This window comes from Salminus brasiliensis, chromosome 4, assembly GCF_030463535.1.
Source record: "Salminus brasiliensis chromosome 4, fSalBra1.hap2, whole genome shotgun sequence".
NCBI classification, from domain to species: domain Eukaryota; kingdom Metazoa; phylum Chordata; class Actinopteri; order Characiformes; family Bryconidae; genus Salminus; species Salminus brasiliensis.
The window spans coordinates 42817386-42836400 of NC_132881.1; the positions used below are offsets into that span (position 1 = coordinate 42817386).

General features: G+C 41.4%; 1 protein-coding gene across 1 annotated transcript in view; it reads right to left on the reverse strand.

The window, feature by feature from the left end:
* LOC140554962 (ovochymase-2) overlaps positions 1 to 19015 on the reverse strand; it is a 50440-nt gene that overhangs the window by 8390 nt on the left and 23035 nt on the right. Inside the window, exons 8-17 of the mRNA XM_072678517.1 lie at positions 13219 to 13455; positions 11506 to 11691; positions 10473 to 10582; positions 8243 to 8343; positions 7446 to 7723; positions 5851 to 6014; positions 5513 to 5696; positions 4400 to 4618; positions 3504 to 3644; positions 1638 to 1862 (exon numbers count right to left, since the gene is read on the reverse strand). Coding sequence (XP_072534618.1) covers positions 1638 to 1862; positions 3504 to 3644; positions 4400 to 4618; positions 5513 to 5696; positions 5851 to 6014; positions 7446 to 7723; positions 8243 to 8343; positions 10473 to 10582; positions 11506 to 11691; positions 13219 to 13455 — 1845 coding nt within the window. The remainder of the gene's footprint in view (positions 1 to 1637; positions 1863 to 3503; positions 3645 to 4399; positions 4619 to 5512; positions 5697 to 5850; positions 6015 to 7445; positions 7724 to 8242; positions 8344 to 10472; positions 10583 to 11505; positions 11692 to 13218; positions 13456 to 19015) is intronic.

A 19015-nucleotide genomic window follows, 5' to 3' on the forward strand; every position in this document is an offset into this window, starting at 1 on the left:
CATTTTTGCATGACAGCAGTGATTTATTCAGTTATTAACTACTAGCATTAAAAATAGCAATAAACATACAGTCCCACATCTGGAAACTGGAATCAGTTGGAATTTAGGCCAACTCTTAATGACCCCTGGCAGAACCCTGTGCAAATCAAGCAAAACAGTGTGATAGCTGGACATGCTGGTCTACCGCTTTATAAAACTCAGGTTGTAAAGCTGCAGATTGTATTTATTTACACTTAAGCAAACATAATAACTTCATTCTACTGCTAGGAGAGGTGGGTCACACGGTTACGGACAGCCACTGAAGTGATATCAATATAAAGGACGGCAAGTTGGGACTGGTGGACTTGGTAGGACTGACTTGGCAAGTTGGACTCGTGAGTACAAACTCCCGAGGACGGGAGGACGCTGTACAGTCATTCTGCAACTGGAACAGCAGCGTGGTGCGTTATGCATTCCAGGATATCTGGCAGGCAGTCCACACATGTCACGTCCTGATGCGTCCCCGATAACACGGGGTGGAACAAGAACACATCCGGGCTTTTGGACTGTACTTAATGTGGCTAGATGTGAACTTGAGAATTGGCCTGTGAATAATAAGGGTTGTTTTTAAGTCATGATGGGAGGTGAGGGGTTCAGATAACGTGCTCGGACGCACACTGGCTACTCACGCTTTCTTGCAGGTGGTGTTTTTATTGGTGTCGGTGCTGGCCTGGGTTGGCGACCTGGAGCAATAGCTGTCGGCCGTCAGGGGGCCGAGTGAGTGAAGCAGATCACTGGTCAGATAAGCTGACCTCTCTCTGTGGCTCCAAGTTTAAGTCAAACACAGGCCGTATCTCAATCTGCCTGCTTGTCTGTACTTGTGTTCCTGTGTTCTTGTGAAACGTCATCAGTCGCAGCCCAAGTACTGCTCCGTTCAGAAGTTCACATCTTGCCTAGTACAAGTTCTTGTCCCGCCTGTGTTATCGAGGACGCATCAGGACATGACTATCCCAGAATACATAACGCAGAATGACCGTACAGCATCCTCCTGTCCTCTGGAGTTTGTACTTGCAAGCCAGACTTGCCAAGTCAGTATTACCAATTACTGTGTATTGAGAATCCACCACAGAGCACAGAACTGACCACGTTGGGACAGTGTTTCACGCGGCAGGCTGGCCTTGGCTTTACTTGTTGTCCCTAGACAGTTAGTTAGTCAGCTAGTCGGTGAGTTGGGTAAGCAGCAGTGGTTAGTTTAGGTATTCCTTAGTTCGGAGCACTATATACAGTACATAGCATGGTATCATATTTACAGTGAGTACACGTAGAAGCACCAGTCCAGCTGCACTCACTATTCAATGTGCAGTAGGTGTAAGTAGAAAGTAGTTCTAGAGAGTAAGAGGTCCAACTCACTTTCAGATCCAGAGAATTTAAGGGGTATGTACAAACAGAAAACAGCTGAGTAACCTCAGTCCTCAGGCCTAAAGACGTGTTACTGTGTCTCAGCAGCTTGATCTGGTCTCTTTTGTCTTTTCAGTCAATATTAAACATCCACTTCACCAATTCTTGCCTCAGTAAACACTGCCTAAAGACTCTGTGAGGATAAAGTCTGTGAGGATGTCTGCTAATCTCTCTCATCACTGTATCATTTCTGTTCCAACCTTGAGACAGCCCAGCAGCATCAAAGACCTCCACAAAGTCCACGCATTTGCCCAGGATGTTGACCGCCTGCACTTCAAAGTGAGTGAAAACGATGTGAAGGCTCTTGGCCGAGGGGCTAGAGATAGTCCAGGTGCAGGCAGCTTGGTCAGGATAATTATTAGGCCAGTTGGGTGACTGGAGCTCTCCCTGCTGACCAGTGAATTCTCCACCACACCCAACCACACCTGTGAATGAAGAAGAGCAGGGGTTTTGATGGTGATGGAAAAGAGAGGAACAGTTTAAGAAGAGCAGATGACACTGATCACTGATTTGATTCATTTACATTTTGGTCTTAAAGAAATGATTCAATTATTATGGTAAAATCCACGATTATTGTTTTACAAATTAAATAGACTGGGGAAGAAATTGGGAAGAGTTATGTAATTGTGTAGGACTTTTTGTTCGTTTCTGTTCAAATGAGTTGATTCATGTGTTTCACCTGGGACTGGGAGTACTTAGAGAGCGTTACCCCCTTTGTTCACTGCCATGAATTGTCTCCGTTGGGATCTCTGAGACGCTCGGAGATTCCTCACACGTTACCAGCGTGTTCAGATCGGCTCAAGATTGCGGTCCACGTTCGGGAGAAAGTCTCCACCCCACCCTAGAGGCAAGCGAGGTTTGTTCGCTTACTGCTCAGGTTCCAAGGCGACCCACGTTCAAGGCAGTACGCTGCAAAGTCAGGTTAGGTCGGCCTTGCCTTTTGGTCTAGCGGATGGTTCCCCAGCCTCCCCCCTTTTGTACATAGAGCATGGCTCTGTCCTTGGTTTTGTATCTCCCCTTTAGTTCTTCCCCTAGTTTCACTCTCGTTCAGCTCCCTGCTCCTCCCAGTCCCAGGTTTGTTGTGTTCATTGTTCATGGTTTTCCCACGTTGCTGCACTTCATGTTTCTTATCCCCTTGTTTTGTGTTTGGTTTCGTTAATAAACCATCTTTGATTTCCATCTCTGCAAGTGTTCTTCCCCTCGTGTCTGACCATACACGCCATGACATTTTTTTAAAAGTAAAAAATAACTAAATTAGTATGAAATTTATAATTGTTTAGTTACAAAATAACTAAACTGGGGATGTTTTTTTCTTAACTTACAAAATAACTAAATTAAAAAGAAATGTTATCTTTTGTTAGTTAATAAAATAATTAAATTGGGAAGGGGATTTGTAATTATTTAGTTACAAAATAAAAAAACTGGGGAAGAAATTGTATCATTTAAAAAAAAAAAAAACTAAGTTGGGAAGAATTATATCTATGCTAGTTAGTAAAATAAGTAAACTGGTAGGGGGGATTGTGTTTTTTAAAATAAAAAAATAAGTACATTTGTAATTATTTCTTTAGAAAATAACTAAACTGGGGAAGAAATTGTACTTTTAAACAAAATAACTAAATCTGTAATTTTGTTAGTTAATAAAATAACTAAGCTGGGAAGATATATATTTTTAAATAAACCTAAATTGGGAAGAAAAAAATAATTAAAAATAATTACAAAAACAAGATGCACACGGTCAGTACATAAGAGTTGATTTTTATGTTTACTGCTCACCATACTGGTTTAGTATAATTACAAACAATGAAAAAGCTAAAGCTTAACTAAAGTGAAGTATTAAGTAAAACAGGAAAATGAATGAGCATGTTTTCTTTCACTCTGGAAATAGCTTGAGGATTTTCTTTGGGTTCAAAATTGCCCAGATACTGAATGCTATTATAAGCTGTTGATTATATCATTCTAAATCCAGCACATGCATTTTCACACCCCTTGTGATATTAATACTTAAATCGAGTGTGTGGAGTGTTTGTATACATTAATTGTATGGTGTGTGTGTGTGTGTGACTCACTGACAATGTCCACCGGGTCCACAGCTTTCCATGTGGCATTGAAGCCCATGTCCACCACCTTGTCATTGGAGGAGAAACTGACAGTGAGCGAGTTACCAGCTGAAACCAGGTCTGCGGGAGGGGATGTGCTGCAGTGGGTGCCTGAGGGAGAAACAACACATTATACAGTATATCCCCATCACTTTAAAGCCAAACACACACGCAGACACACACACACACACACACACACACACACACAGGCATGCATGCATTCACATAATGAATAAAGAAATGCTGATAGTTTGGAAATATCCTAACAGTGATAAATGTGATGATAATCTGGAGGAGAAATTAATTCATTATTGATTCAGAATACAAACAATTATCTATAAATAGCTGAATTCATAGCATGACTGGCTAATGGCTGTTGCATTGTAAAGGCCTCAGGTTAACTGTCTTGTAGCATATCTATGTAAGTGTCCTGAAAACTGCTTCATACTCTTTAGCAAGACTGCTTTGTCTATGGGAAAGTACACTGTTAGTCTCTTTCCACAATGGTAACAGACCCTTCAGTTTTACAGTCTTTGCAAATCACACCTTTGAAACCATAGTGTCTGCAAATTGCACTTGGGTGCAATGACATTTTCAACATTCCCATTGCTGCCCATCTTCTTCAGTTGTGTCCAGTGCAAATGCCTACTGATTAGAGTTTTATGACAGAGAGAGTGAGACAGAGAGAGTGAGACAGAGAGAAAGAGAGAGAGAGAGACTGTCCATGCTTTGTCTGTGCAGCTGCAGTAAAACTACTCATCCACTCTGTATATATAAGCCTAATGTTGCCACAATAATAAATGGAATATCAATATCAGGGACCCTGTTCTGGCCCAGAGGGGTGACAGTTCTGAAAGCTGGCCTACCCAGAGATCCAAATGCGTCTGAGATCGAGACCCTGTCATTGAGGCACAGCTGGCTTTCCTCCAGAGAGAATGTGTGGAAGTGCAGATGCACGCGCTTTCCTGCAGGAGCGATGATGTTCCACTGGCAGCGGGCGCTGTTCTCATAGGCCCGGGGGTGATTCATAGACGACAAAACACCGTCAGTACCAATATGCTCCATCAGCCCACCACAGCCAGAACCTGAGAGAGAGAAACAGAGAGGTGGAAAGACACAGAGACTCTGGTTAGTTTAGCATAATTTAACGGTGTCCTGGAATGGGACACTACATGTTCCGTGGCATAGTGAAATCCCTTCACTTGTTATAAAAGTTTAACCCCAAAATATAAAGACACCCAGCTCACATTCAAGGCTAAACACAACGGCTACTTCAGGAGAATACAGAAACAAGGTCAAAGCGACTAAATGCTAACGCTAGCAACCCAAATTCTCCATAATCTAGTAGAAAGTCTTCTTCCCTGGACAGTGGAGACAGTTACTTCAACAAAAGCAGGACACACTCTTTTTTAATACCCTTGATTTCAGAAGATTTAATGAATGAACAGGTGTCCTGATACTTTTGTCCATATAGTGAAGCTAACCGAACAGTTAATGTAACTAATTAGCCATCAGGGCCAGCCCAAGCCTTTATAGGGGCCCTAAATAGATTTTCATTTGGGGAGCCCCTTACCATAGCCTCAGCACCAGATGCTTCATCATTTCATAGGGAGAGAGATTATGTGCAATAAGCTGAAGCGCCTGGGCCTTTATCAACCACCCAAGCGGCCAACAGCAGAAATTGATAAACCTAGTATCGGTGTGCTAATGAATATAAAAATTGACTGGTGGCATTGGGGCCCTAAGTGTCCGTGTAATTCGAGTTAGCCACCAAGGATAACAACGTCCAGAACGGGAACCTGGATTCAAGGTCCAGATTTGAAGACCTCTGCCATGAAAGAGCCCCTTTTGGTTGTATTAAGAACCATGTTTGAGATGTGTAAGTGTAAAGAACCTTCACTTAAGAACCTTCACTTAATAAAGGTTTGTCCTGCTCAAACTCAAAGTCCATCAGATATCACTGAGCAATGCTAACATACTGATGCGGTTGTAGACGTCCTTCCGCATGGCGTTCTCTATCCAGGGCAGGTAGGCAGACGTGCGGGTGAACACACTGGGCTTCTTGTTCATGATGCAGCCAACTGGCCCAAAGCTGGTGATGCCGTGCACCTTCCAGGGGTCCAAAGGGCTGGCTTGACACACAAGGGGCCCACCTGAGTCCCCCTGTTGCACAAAGAGAACAAGCACATGCAGTGTTCAGTCATGAGGCCTATAAGGGTCACTATAAATAAAGGTGCTATTGTTGCCTGCCATCAGCAGCCGGAGTCCGAGAGAGCACAACTGACCTTGCTCTCTCAGTTCTGGCACACATACACACCTGACACACAGACTTAAGTTCATCGGGTAAATCATATCCAGCGCAGATCATAGAGGATTTGACCTGGAACCACCAGTAGTCCATGCGCTTGCAGGTGTCGTAGGGCACCACAGGAAGAGCCACCTGGTTCAGAGTCTCAGCCACTTTCGGAGCTAAGAAGTTGCCTGATGGGGAAAATACTCAGCTTTATTGATACAGTATCATGCTTAATGTTTTCATTTACTTTAAATATTTATTTTAAGGCTTCAACTAAAATTTAAGTTTCTAAATTATTGTATCTCCAAAACACTAACATTACTTTACAGTAAAAGCAGAAAAAAGTCTATAAATGCAATGAACGTTAATGTTATTATTATATTTTTTTATCAAATTTCTTCTATTATTCTCTCAAGTTGCCACTGCCAATTAACCCACCCATCCATAGCTCCTCCTAGCACTAGCAGTGCTCTCACCTCTAGAAGTACCTATACATGTGATCCCAGCCACCTCCTCTTTTCAAACTGTCGCCAATGTGGCATTGCACCAGGTCCCCAGCTCCACCACATCAGCTAGAGTGATAATAAGTGGAGAGAGCGCCATCTACCCACTCTGAGAGAGCACGGCTAATTGTGCTCTCTCAGACTCCGGCAGCTGATGGCCAAGCGGCATGGCTTAGGATTCAAACTCGTGACCCCCCCGGACTATAGTGGCAGACCACTGAATTCAGTTCAATTCAGTTCAAATTGGTAAACCAATGAATGCTGTTACAAAGCAGCTTTACAGAGATGAGAGTCTGAGCCTCTTTTGAGCAAGCTGAAGGCGACAGTGGTAAGGAAGAAACCTTGAGAGGACCCAAGGCTCAAAAGGGCCTCCTCCTCTGGTTGACTCTGGTTGAGCAACCAATGACTGAACAAAAAGAAAAATGGCATGTTCATCTGTGGGTTAATTACGGTGCACTGTCCTTGCACAGATAAATAAATAAATAAATAAATTCAGTTGAACAGCAACCCGTATTGCTGCTAGCACAGCTGCTTTAACAGCCATTAGCCAACAGATGGCCCTGTAACACTTTAAGGGGCCTCAGAGCGGAGGAAGAAATCTGAGGGAAAATGCTTTGCTCACTTCTTGCCCATTTAATTGGCCATTGATGAATAGCCTGCAGAGATTCATAAATGTCAGTTCAATTCAAATCTGCATTTATGCAAGAAGACCCAGCTGAGACTGAAGCCTCATTTGAAGTGAGGTCATCATATGACCCAGGGTTAGCATTAGCATAGTGTTTAGGCTCAGCCCCATTTCAGTGTTTTCTCACTCGGGAAGGGCTTGTTAATGAGCTAATTAGTTGTAGCCAGTGTGTTAAATCAGGGAAAACACACAAACATGTAGCAGACGGCCAAGCTAGAAATCACTGCATTAGCAGAGCATAGACTCTGTTCAGGGCTTTCTACTGTATCACAGAAACAGTGAACCACTCAGTGTGTCTGCCATTTTAGAGCGCTGGGATAAATCTCTTCGGTCATTCCATGGCCATCCCAAGGTCATACCCAATGGACAGTGAACAGAGAGTGAAAGAAGAAGTGAGCTGTAGTGCACACAGCACACCGCGTTATCCACACCTGTCTCGTCCCCCCAGCCTGTGGCATAGCACGTCGTTCCTCCTGGAAGCACCTCCTCCAGAGGCGGCAGGCAGGCAAAGTGGACCTGGTCAGAAGGGGTCACCTCTCCGTCCAGGCGCACCAGGGCAACATCGAACTCCACATTGGGGACGGTGGGGTATTTGAAGCCCTCATGGCGGTAAATACCCTGAACGCCAAAGCACTGCTCGCTGGGCTCCGACAGGGTCAGGTTGTATTTGCCCAGACACATCTGCCATCTCTGCAGCTGATCTGCATACCTGTGGAGAGGTTCACAGACACACATACAGTCACACACACACACACACACACACACACACACACATACATAATGCCAGGCATGGGCTAGAGGGGTATAAAGGGGTATAATCATTCTCTGGAATGATGATTGATGCTCCATCCAATAATAGCATGAGTTGGGGATGAGTTTTGGTGGTAATCATCCAACATCCTGACCTCACTAATGCTCTAATCAATGAATACAATCAAATCCTCACAGCAATGTTCCAAAATCTAGTGGAAAGCCTCTATCCCTGGACAGTGGAGACAGTATCTCCAACAAAAGCAGGATAAACTCTTTTTTAATACCCTTGATTTCAGAAGAAACCATGAACAATCAGGTGTCCCAATACTTTTGTCCATATAAATGCTGAGCACATCAGTGATAATAGCCAATAGCCAAAAGAATGTGCTGTGACATCAGTAACAGGTTTAATAAAAGTAACAGCCTCGAGGAACAGAGAGTACTACGGGTAACAGATAGAGGACGCTGGCTGTACCTGATGAAGCAGTGAGCAGCTGTCAAAACCCACTGCTTATGGATGAGCGTCCCGCCGCACGTGTGAAAGAACGTGGGGGTCGGCTGGGAATCGGGCCAAACCTTTCGAAAGAACACAGAGATAACACAGTTCAGAGATATAACCAGTGAGCTTATGGCAGCAGATAGCAGACACCAGATAACACAGTCTTCATAAAGGAAGCACAGCTATGGGACACTGTTAAAGGAGAATAAATGGACTGAATGATTGGTGATGGTCGTTAAGTCCTTCAGGTGTTGTCAAGGCATTAGCGCTAGTTAATTTATAGAGGAACTGAGGGAGGACGGGGCAGGAGAAAGCTGTAAAGCGGCCGCTGGGGAATGAGGCTGGACACAGTTGAAAATAATGTAGATGCTCCCTGTGGAAGGATGTGCTAGGAAGTGCTGCACGTGCTGTGCAGATGAGTGATTAGGACTGGGACAGCACACAGAGACTACACAGCAGCATGCTGTTCACTCATCAATCAATTTTGAAGGCTCTAAAATGTCAAACTGTAAGTTTCTTGGAAGTGGACAAATCATGAAGCTCAAGCACTGTCGTGTTTGCATTCGGAAGACAATCTGGCAGAGCTGTAAAACGGGCCAAGTCCAAATCCCCGAAACTGTTACATCACAGTCCTGACTCGTTATATTCATGTCCTCAAAATGACACACCCAGCCCACTAGAGAAAGTTCAAGTCAAAACTGGCAAAACGATAAAGCATGATGGAGACTTCAGGAGAATACGGTGGTGTTGATACTAGAGAGCAGCTCATCACCTCCAGACTCTGCCAGTTATGGGAAAATGAGTTTCTACGAGAATCAGGTTTAGTGGCCGGTTCCAGGAAGGTTTGTTAAAGTCTGCAGGGTTACAGAAACAACGTTCTGAAAAACATGTGATATGTAATATTGGTTTGCATCACAGCGTTGTTAGAACATTTCATACACAATGTTCACACATAAACATTGTGAAAACATCTGAGGTAACTTTCCCAAAAATAAATATACAATAAATAAAATACAGTAGAATACACGGATAACACTGATAAAACTGATACATCATCACCCTGATAAATGACATTTAAATAATGTGTCATAAAACATTTGATAAACATAAGAGTTGGAGTCTTTATTTAAACACAGATTTTAATATTTTCTGAATGTACAAAAAAAAAAAAAAAAAAAAAAATATATATATATATATATATATATATATATATATATATATATATACTGTTTAAAATTGACCTACCACATGTAAAAGCCTGGATTATTTTGTGAAAAAAGACAAAAAAAAAAGGTCTAGAAAAAACAAACAACGAATTTTTTAAGAACCAAAATTGCAATATTCTAAGTGTTCACGTAATGCTATACTAACGAAGGCAAACAGAGATTTATTATTTATTATTCTTCTACCGGTGAGATTTGAGAAAGCCAAAACTGGGAAAGTGAGTTGAGGCAAGGCTAAAAGCTAGCTAACTAGCTAGCAGTGTTAAAACTAAGTCTGCCAATACAAGCAGAGCTTATCATTGTTTGTACCATAAAAGGAAAATCTGTGTGTTTTTATTTCGTAGGTAAAATAACAGGGTGGTAAATAGGCTTGTAATGTTGAATCTAAGCATTTTTTGTCAAACCAAAGTCACACACTTACTATTTATGCATCAAAGTGCAAATTAAAACACTCAATAAATATGTTATTTGCATCTTTAAGCGAGGCACTATGATGTATAATACAGCAACTCTCAGGAGAAACCCTTCTGTCATCATTTCTGACAGGTTGAGGCCTTTTGTCACACAAAATTTTCAATTTTTACCTGGATTATTAATGCAGTCTAGGCATTTTTATTGCCCTCGCAGTAGGAAATACACTCTAAAATCAACTCTAGATGCTGCAGTGTTTAGTGAAAATACCATCTGTCTCGCTCCTTCACTGGAAATCTGCAGTTGTCTTGGAAAGCTTGCATAAGACATTGAAGATATATTGGAGCTGAGCTGGTGCTAAACTAGCCGAATAATCATTTTCTAATCAGGTTCTGCTGATCAGCACAATTTGTCACCTACGATTTACTAGCAGTCACTCCAGCAGATCTAAACGAACGTTCCACCACAGCTCGGTATCACAGTATCTCCGATAAACATTAACGGGTGTGCTGAGATGAGCATGAGGAAGTGTGAGCTGTAACTGTGCAGGAGGTGATGGATTTCAGCCATACCTGCATGGACACTTGCCAGGGCCAGGAGTGAGCTTTGGCAGCCTCGCCGTTCACTATGCGAGTGTTGATCATGGGAGGTATCGCAGGCTTTCCACAAGTCACCGGCCATTCTACGGGACAGAGCAGAGGTCAAGATCCCAGGGCAGAGTTTTGAATCATCTGTAAATACACTGATCAGCCAAAATATTAAAACCACTGACAGGTGAAGTGAATAACATTGATATCTGGTTCCAGTGCCATCTGTCAAGGGATGACGACAGACGACAGAGTCATGGGTGCTTAGGCTTATTGATCTGATCCACGGAGGCCCCACCTCAAACCACTTTGCCAATGAGTCGGCAAGTCAAAAATTGGAGCTGACACTTTGACTGTGTTGTACTAAATGCTAATTTAATATACAACCACTCTCTCTCGACCGCATGATGCATTCAATGCACCCCGCAATGTTCACCTTCGGACACACACACACACACACACTCACTCTCCCTCAGCGACCCAGCAAGGCCACCTGAGACCAAGTACGGTGCAAGGTCTTCTAACAAACCCAGTCACCACAGCAGTAAAACAGCCTGAATTCCTATAAGCCTCCACAGAACACTGACATCCCCAGCAAATGGGCTTCGGATCACTGCTGCTGGACACATGCCTCCTGCCCTTGTTTATCTGTTAGTCTGCTTTCTTGCTCTGAGGTCTTGCATACACACTTTGTACTCTACTGCAACACAGGGGTCGCCATCTCTGCTCCTAAAGATCTACCGGCCTGCAGACTCTAGCTCAAGCTGTGATCGACACCACCTGACCCATTCAGTCCGACTGATGGGTTCGTGTTCCAGCAAGAATGTGACGTTAGTGCATACCCTCTATAACCTTGATTTTAGAAGAAATGCTAAATGGACAAATTCCCACAAACATATAGAGTGTGCTGTAACTGCAGTGCACATTCAAAACATGAAGCTTCTTTTTCTGACTTAGATCAAACACTATATTTTCTTTGTAACCACGTTACCGTGGTTTAAAGGATTATCATTTGTACCTATGGTGATATCATCCCATGGGTTTGGTGGTACAGGTGGATCAGTTGGAGCAGGCAGGGTGGGATCTGTGGTCCAAAATGCTCGAAATCCTTCAGCTTCCGTGAAGAAGTCGGCATAGAAACGCATCACCAGCTCGTTTCCTGTTGTCTGGATCACCGGTGGGATTTTGGTACCACAGTAAGGTCCTGTAGTGCAGTTAGCATATACAGTATGTGTATGAGAAAACCTTTAGTCAACAGTATACACTATGTTATTAAGTTCATTTAACACCATTTATCCAAGGTGGAAGCCAAATAAGACAATCCTATATTATACATATTATATATGTTATTATTATTATTATTATTATTATTATTATGTACTATATTATACTATATTATACATATATTATACATATAGAGCGGCAATCATTCATATTCAAATTGGCCAAAATTTACCAACCTTTCAGCGTTCTGCAATCAAACAAGACCAATGTAAAAATCTTAACACAACTAATAACACCAATAACCTTCTCCACATCCAGCACAAAATGCTACTTTTAATGACGACTACAGTCTCAGAATTATTCAACCCTTTTATGGCAAGCGTCTTTAGTAGTTAGAAGAGCACCCTTTGCTGTTAGGATGTACTGCAAATGTGATGCACAGCTTCTGGCAGCATTCCTTAGGAATCCTAGACCATTTCTTATAGGCAGGGACCTCCAGTTCATTCATTTTCATGAGTTAGCTGCTGCAACCGCCTTCTTCAAATCCCATTACCATAGGGTTCAAACATAGCAGTGGCTCAGTGATGCTCTGGGGCTGCTTTGCTCCTCTGGCACTGAAAACCTGCAGCATGTGGAGGGCAAGATGGACTCAATCATGTATCAGGAAATCCCAGCGTCATGGAAGCTGAAGCATGGGCGTCATTGGACCTTCCAATAGGACAGTGATCCCAAGCATACCATAAAGTCCACCAAGGCTTGGTTTCAGAAGATTCTGGAGGGGCCGTCACAGTCGCCTGATTTGAACCCTGTAGAAAATCTTTGGTGGGATTTGATGGCAGCTGTTGCAGCAACAAACCCAAGAATTTTCGAGGACTGGAGGCCACTGTTGATGAGGAATGGACTAAGATTCCTCAGAAACACAGTCAGAAGTTGGTGTCTGGCTGTGCATGATGTTTGCAGCAGGTCATATCAGCAGAAGGGTGCTGTACTGAAGGGGTTGAATAATTCTGAGACTGCAGTCATCAATGAAAGCAGCATTCTGTGTTGAATTTGGAGAACACTTGTTATATTAGTTGTGTTGAGCTATTTAACATCCTGAGACCTGGACCTTTGCTTGGTGTGCATTTTTAATCCCATTAAATGTGGGATTAGTAGGACCTAACAAGTATAAAAACTAAACTTAGTCTTTGCACAGTCCTCATATGAGGCCAAAGGGTCAAAGTAGAAAATAAAAGTATCATGGTGCAGAGAAACAGGAATGTAATGTCCCCATATGAGGACGCAGGGTCTCAAAAGGTAAAATTTGTTTTGTTTTTGTAAACGGCTGAAAGTTGGTAAATATTGCCAATAAATAAATAATTAAATGAATTAATACTTTTTTAGATAATTAAACCATGCATATTAGTAACATTAGCATAAACATGTTTAATATACTGTAGTTTTACGTCTACACTGGAAATTTAAATCCCTGACAACAATTTTACAAAGCTGAGAAACTCTTGCGGACCATATTTCTTTGCTGTGGGCTGTGATCCATCATAAATGACCACATTGTCAAAGCAGCGGCCTAATAGGATGCCGGCTGCCTCCACGTCAAACTGGGTGAACGTCAGCGTGATGGTTTTGCCTTTGGGCACCTGCACCCTCCACAGGCACTCTCTGTTGGGTGGGTAATTCATGGGCCAGTTTTCTGACTTTATGACCCCCGACTCCTCGCGCAGGAAGCCTCCGCAAGTTTGGATCTCTAAGAGAAGAAAGAGAGGAGGGTGGAGGTAAATGCAGCCGAGCTCAACATGTGCAAAAGAAACACACTCACTGGTTAAGGCCTCATAGAAACTGAACACTAAAAATGTACACGCCAACACAACTGGACCAGCATGGACTGATCACTTGTGGCAGGAAAAGTAGCTTATGACTGTGGGAGAGAACTTTTCAGAGAGTGGAAAAGGTGTCAAAAGTATTCCCATTCCTTACCCAGGTAGAAGTGGAGATACTAGGGTTTAAAAAAACTGAAGTATCAACTTAAGCGTTTTACTCCAGTAAAATTGTAAAAGTACTGGTTTCAAAACTACTTATAGTAGAAAAGTAAAAGTAATGGAAGGAAAACAAAGTCCAAAAGCTTAGGCCGCACCACAGGTGTCTATAGTGCACTACCCAACCCCCCCAAAAACACATTTCATCTAAAAGCCATAATGAGGAGAATGCTCTATTAAAAGCATTAAAGCATTTTAGTAATATCAGATCTATAAAAGGAGCGTCTCTGTGCACTACTGAGCATTAACATGTGTTTCATGGAGGGAAAATATGAGGAGTAGTTGTCTATAAGTTTTGTAATGGTGTAAAAAGTCAAACTTTAGTGGCGTGTGATCAATAGTCAGTAGTCTGAAAGTTTCACTCCAGTTCTCTTGAGTCTCTGCCACGGACACAGTCTTCATACTAGACTACATACGTCTGCTGTGTGCTTGCTGGAGTGTGTTGCAATGTTTGCAGGAGCGATGGATCACTTACAAACCAATAGGGAGTCAGAATGGTGTATGTTTATACTTCTCATCCAACCACAATCAAATTCAAAGGTTAGGTGTTTTTTGGTTTTCTCGACAAACAATGACGAGCCGGAATGAAAACAAATGAAATAGGAGTAACGAGGCTATTTTTAAAATGTAAGGAGTAGAAAGTTCAGATAATTGGGTCAAAATGTAAGGAGTAGAAGTAAAAAGTCGGCTGAAAAATAAATAATTACTCCAGTAAAGTTTCGATAACCAAAACTTCTACTTTAGTAAGGTAGCAAAGTACTGCTTCTTTACTTGACACCTCTGGAGAGTGGCTTCTGCTAGACGTTGGAAGGCCAGGGTGAGAGAACTGCTACTGGCTTTGCTAAATTTAGTACTGTATGTGGTCTTGACCAAGAACAACATCCCCATAAAAATATATACCTTTACAGTGTATAACTCTTTAATTTTAAGACTTACTTATGTTGTCACAAGGGAATCCTGAGGGGTAGGATTCACTTTTAAATGACTAAACCAAACAATATGAAAAGACCAATAAGTAGTTGCTGGAAGCTGTTAGAGAATAGTTTGGTTTGATCTTCAAGAGGAATCAATTAGAATCAATGAGTCTTGCACTTGAAATGGACAGTCATAGACAATGTAGAGACATATTATTCTATATTTTTACAAACGTTAACGCATGCTTTGGTTAAAATACCATGAGAATCCAGCACTACAGCATACATTCTCACCCTAATTTCTGTTCCTGTTCTTTTAAACGATAATGAGCCACTGCTCATCCCACCCCCACCCTTTTTCTGTGGTCCTCCTGGATACCCTAATTCTTAGACTTTTCTTCTAAGTCTATTTTGATTTGTCCCTGTTTGCACTAGTTAGCTAACATTTACTTCACCTTGAGTTCACCCCTCTCTCATTCACTCAGGCTCTCTCAGCTGTAGTTTGCTGTAATTGCCCTTCTGTTCTTAGGGTTTCAGGATATGCACTCATGATGCAGTTTGCTGCTGCCTGCAGTCTCATTTTTTGGCAGCCATTGTACATTGTAGAACTGCACCCACAAAGAACTGCACCCCATGACCTGACAAATGTTCCAAGCCAGATCTGAATGATGTGTTGAATGCCCTGTTTTTTCTCTTAGGTAGCCCACAAAAACAGACAGGGCTGTGTTATGTCACGGTTTATGGGTTGGTAGATCGGCTCTGCCAATTAAGCCGCCCGTATGTAACTCCCCCTAGCAGTGGCAATGCTCCTGACACTAGGAGTGTAAGGACCCCCCCCCCCCCCTGCTTCTTTTCGCCTGCAGCTGACACGCTCTGAGGGAAATGCCAGAAAGCAACCGCACTTGCTAACAGACGCATGTGCTGGCATTGCTTTAAGAGTGATGAGGGCAGAGATCGCCATCTACCCACCTGGAGAAGTGGTGGGAAACCGGCATGGTTTGTGATTCAAACCAAAAGACCCCTGGGCCATAGTGACAGTGCATTAGACCCATTGAGCCACTCAGAGCCCAATATATCTCCTTTGAAAGAAAGACTACATTGATTACGCTTCAGTATTCTACTCTACAATTCTTAAAGTCCCACAGATTATACAACCAAGGTAACCTAATTAGTGAAACCTTTGTTATTATCCTCCTTGTGTGACCCCTACATTAAAAATGAACTCTGGAGAACATTTTTTGTTAAGGAGACAATGTCCCACCACTGCCCCATGAAATTCGAGCTGGTGCAGACGTATATCTCCCCTGATACAGATCAGCTGCTGCCACACAGAGAGGAGTTTAGAGCGTCTTTGGAAGTTGGAGAAGGCAAACACGTTTAATAAATCCTGCTATATTTATATTTGCCCTGAAATATGGCTCCCTAAACTGCCATTTTGGCAGCGCAGGTAGAGTGCAATTTGTTAGCCTTGATGCAGGAGCGGTATGGCTCTGGGCCAGCTGAGAGCTGCAGTAAAGACTATAAAGTGAAATCTCCTCACAGCCATGGTCAGTAAGTCTATTTATTGTGCAGAAGCAATCTACCTTGACTGACCTATCTATAGAAAATGTTTGGCAGGGAACCCGATGTACAAATACACTTATGGATATAATGAAGGAACGGCCCAATGGCAGAAAACTGGAAGGTGTAAATAATTGTGCTGGACAATTTTGGAAAGTGAATGCAGAAAATGAGTGCACACACACACACACACACACACACACACACACACACACACACACACACACACACACACACACACACACACACACATGCTAGGGCTGCAAAGTGTGATAAATATTATAAACTTTGACCACACTGTGCTAAACAAAAACGTTTTAAAGCCAGTACATTTGGTGCTGTATATATGTAAAATAAATAATATTGTGCTAAATACATAATTAAGTAAATAAATACATTTAATAAAGAATATTTATTTTGTTGCAGGTGCAAGAGCTCAGGCGTGAGCTAATGTGCTGATTAATGCATAACAGTATATAGCTACAGTAAATTCTGCTGTATAATGATATAGAGCTGCAGTAAACTCTGCTATATAATTATATAGAGCTGCAGTAAACTCTGCTGTATAATTATATAGAGCTGCAGTAAACTCTGCTGTATAATGATATAGAGCTGCAGTAAACTGCTGTATAATAATATAGAGCTAAAGTAAACACTGCTGTATAATTATATAGAGCTGCAGTAAACTCTTCTATATAATTATATAGAGCTGCAGTAAACTCTGCTATATAATGATATAGAGCTGCAGTAAACTCTGCTGTATAATGATATAGAGCTGCAGTAAACTCTGCTGTATACTGATATAGAGCTGCAGTAAACTCTGCTGTATAACGATATAGAGCTGCAGTAAACTCTGCTGTATGATAATATAGAGCTGCAGTAAACACTGCTGTATACTGATATAGAGCTGCAGTAAACTCTGCTGTATAATGATATAGAGCTGCAGTAAACTCTGCTGTATGATATAGAGCTGAAATCAACTCTGCTGTATAATGATATAGAGCTGCAGTAAACACTGCTGTATAATGATATAAAGCAACAGTAAATTCTGCTGTATAATGATATAGAGCTAAAGTAAACTCTGCTGTATAATTATATAGAGCTGCAGTAAACTCTTCTATATAATTATATAGAGCTGCAGTAAACTCTGCTATATAATGATATAGAGCTGCAGTAAACTCTGCTGTATAATGATATAGAGCTGCAGTAAACTCTGCTGTATAATGATATAGAGCTGCAGTAAACTCTGCTGTATAATGATATAGAGCTGCAGTAAACTGCTGTATAATAATATAGAGCTAAAGTAAACACTGCTGTATAATTATATAGAGCTGCAGTAAACTCTTCTATATAATTATATAGAGCTGCAGTAAACTCTGCTATATAATGATATAGAGCTGCAGTAAACTCTGCTGTATAATGATATAGAGCTGCAGTAAACTCTGCTGTATACTGATATAGAGCTGCAGTAAACTCTGCTGTATAACGATATAGAGCTGCAGTAAACTCTGCTGTATAATAATATAGAGCTGCAGTAAACACTGCTGTATACTGATATAGAGCTGCAGTAAACTCTGCTGTATAATGATATAGAGCTGCAGTAAAATCTGCTGTATACTGATATAGAGCTGCAGTAAACTCTGCTGTATAACGATATAGAGCTGCAGTAAACTCTGCTGTATGATAATATAGAGCTGCAGTAAACACTGCTGTATACTGATATAGAGCTGCAGTAAACTCTGCTGTATAATGATATAGAGCTGCAGTAAACTCTGCTGTATGATATAGAGCTGAAATCAACTCTGCTGTATAATGATATAGAGCTGCAGTAAACACTGCTGTATAATGATATAGAGCAACAGTAAATTCTGCTGTATAATGATATAGAGCTAAAGTAAACACTGCTGTATAATTATATAGAGCTGCAGTAAACTCTTCTATATAATTATATAGAGCTGCAGTAAACTCTGCTATATAATGATATAGAGCTGCAGTAAACTCTGCTGTATAATGATATAGAGCTGCAGTAAACTCTGCTGTATAATGATATAGAGCTGCAGTAAACTCTGCTGTATAATGATATAGAGCTGCAGTAAACTGCTGTATAATAATATAGAGCTAAAGTAAACACTGCTGTATAATTATATAGAGCTGCAGTAAACTCTTCTATATAATTATATAGAGCTGCAGTAAACTCTGCTATATAATGATATAGAGCTGCAGTAAACTCTGCTGTATAATGATATAGAGCTGCAGTAAACTCTGCTGTATACTGATATAGAGCTGCAGTAAACTCTGCTGTATAACGATATAGAGCTGCAGTAAACTCTGCTGTATAATAATATAGAGCTGCAGTAAACACTGCTGTATACTGATATAGAGCTGCAGTAAACTCTGCTGTATAATGATATAGAGCTGCAGTAAACTCTGCTGTATGATATAGAGCTGAAATCAACTCTGCTGTATAATGATATAGAGCTGCAGTAAACACTGCTGTATAATGATATAGAGCAACAGTAAATTCTGCTGTATAATGATATAGAGCTGCAGTAAATTATGCTATATAATTATATAGAGCTACAGTAAACTCTGCTGTATGATGATATAGAACTGCAGTAAACTCTGCTGTATAATTATATAGAGCTACAGTAAACTCTGCTGTATAATAATGTAGAGCTGCAGTAAACTCTGCTGTATAATGATATAGAGCAACAGTAAATTCTGCTGTATAATGATATAGAGCTGCAGTAAATTATGCTATATAATTATATAGAGCTACAGTAAACTCTGCTGTATG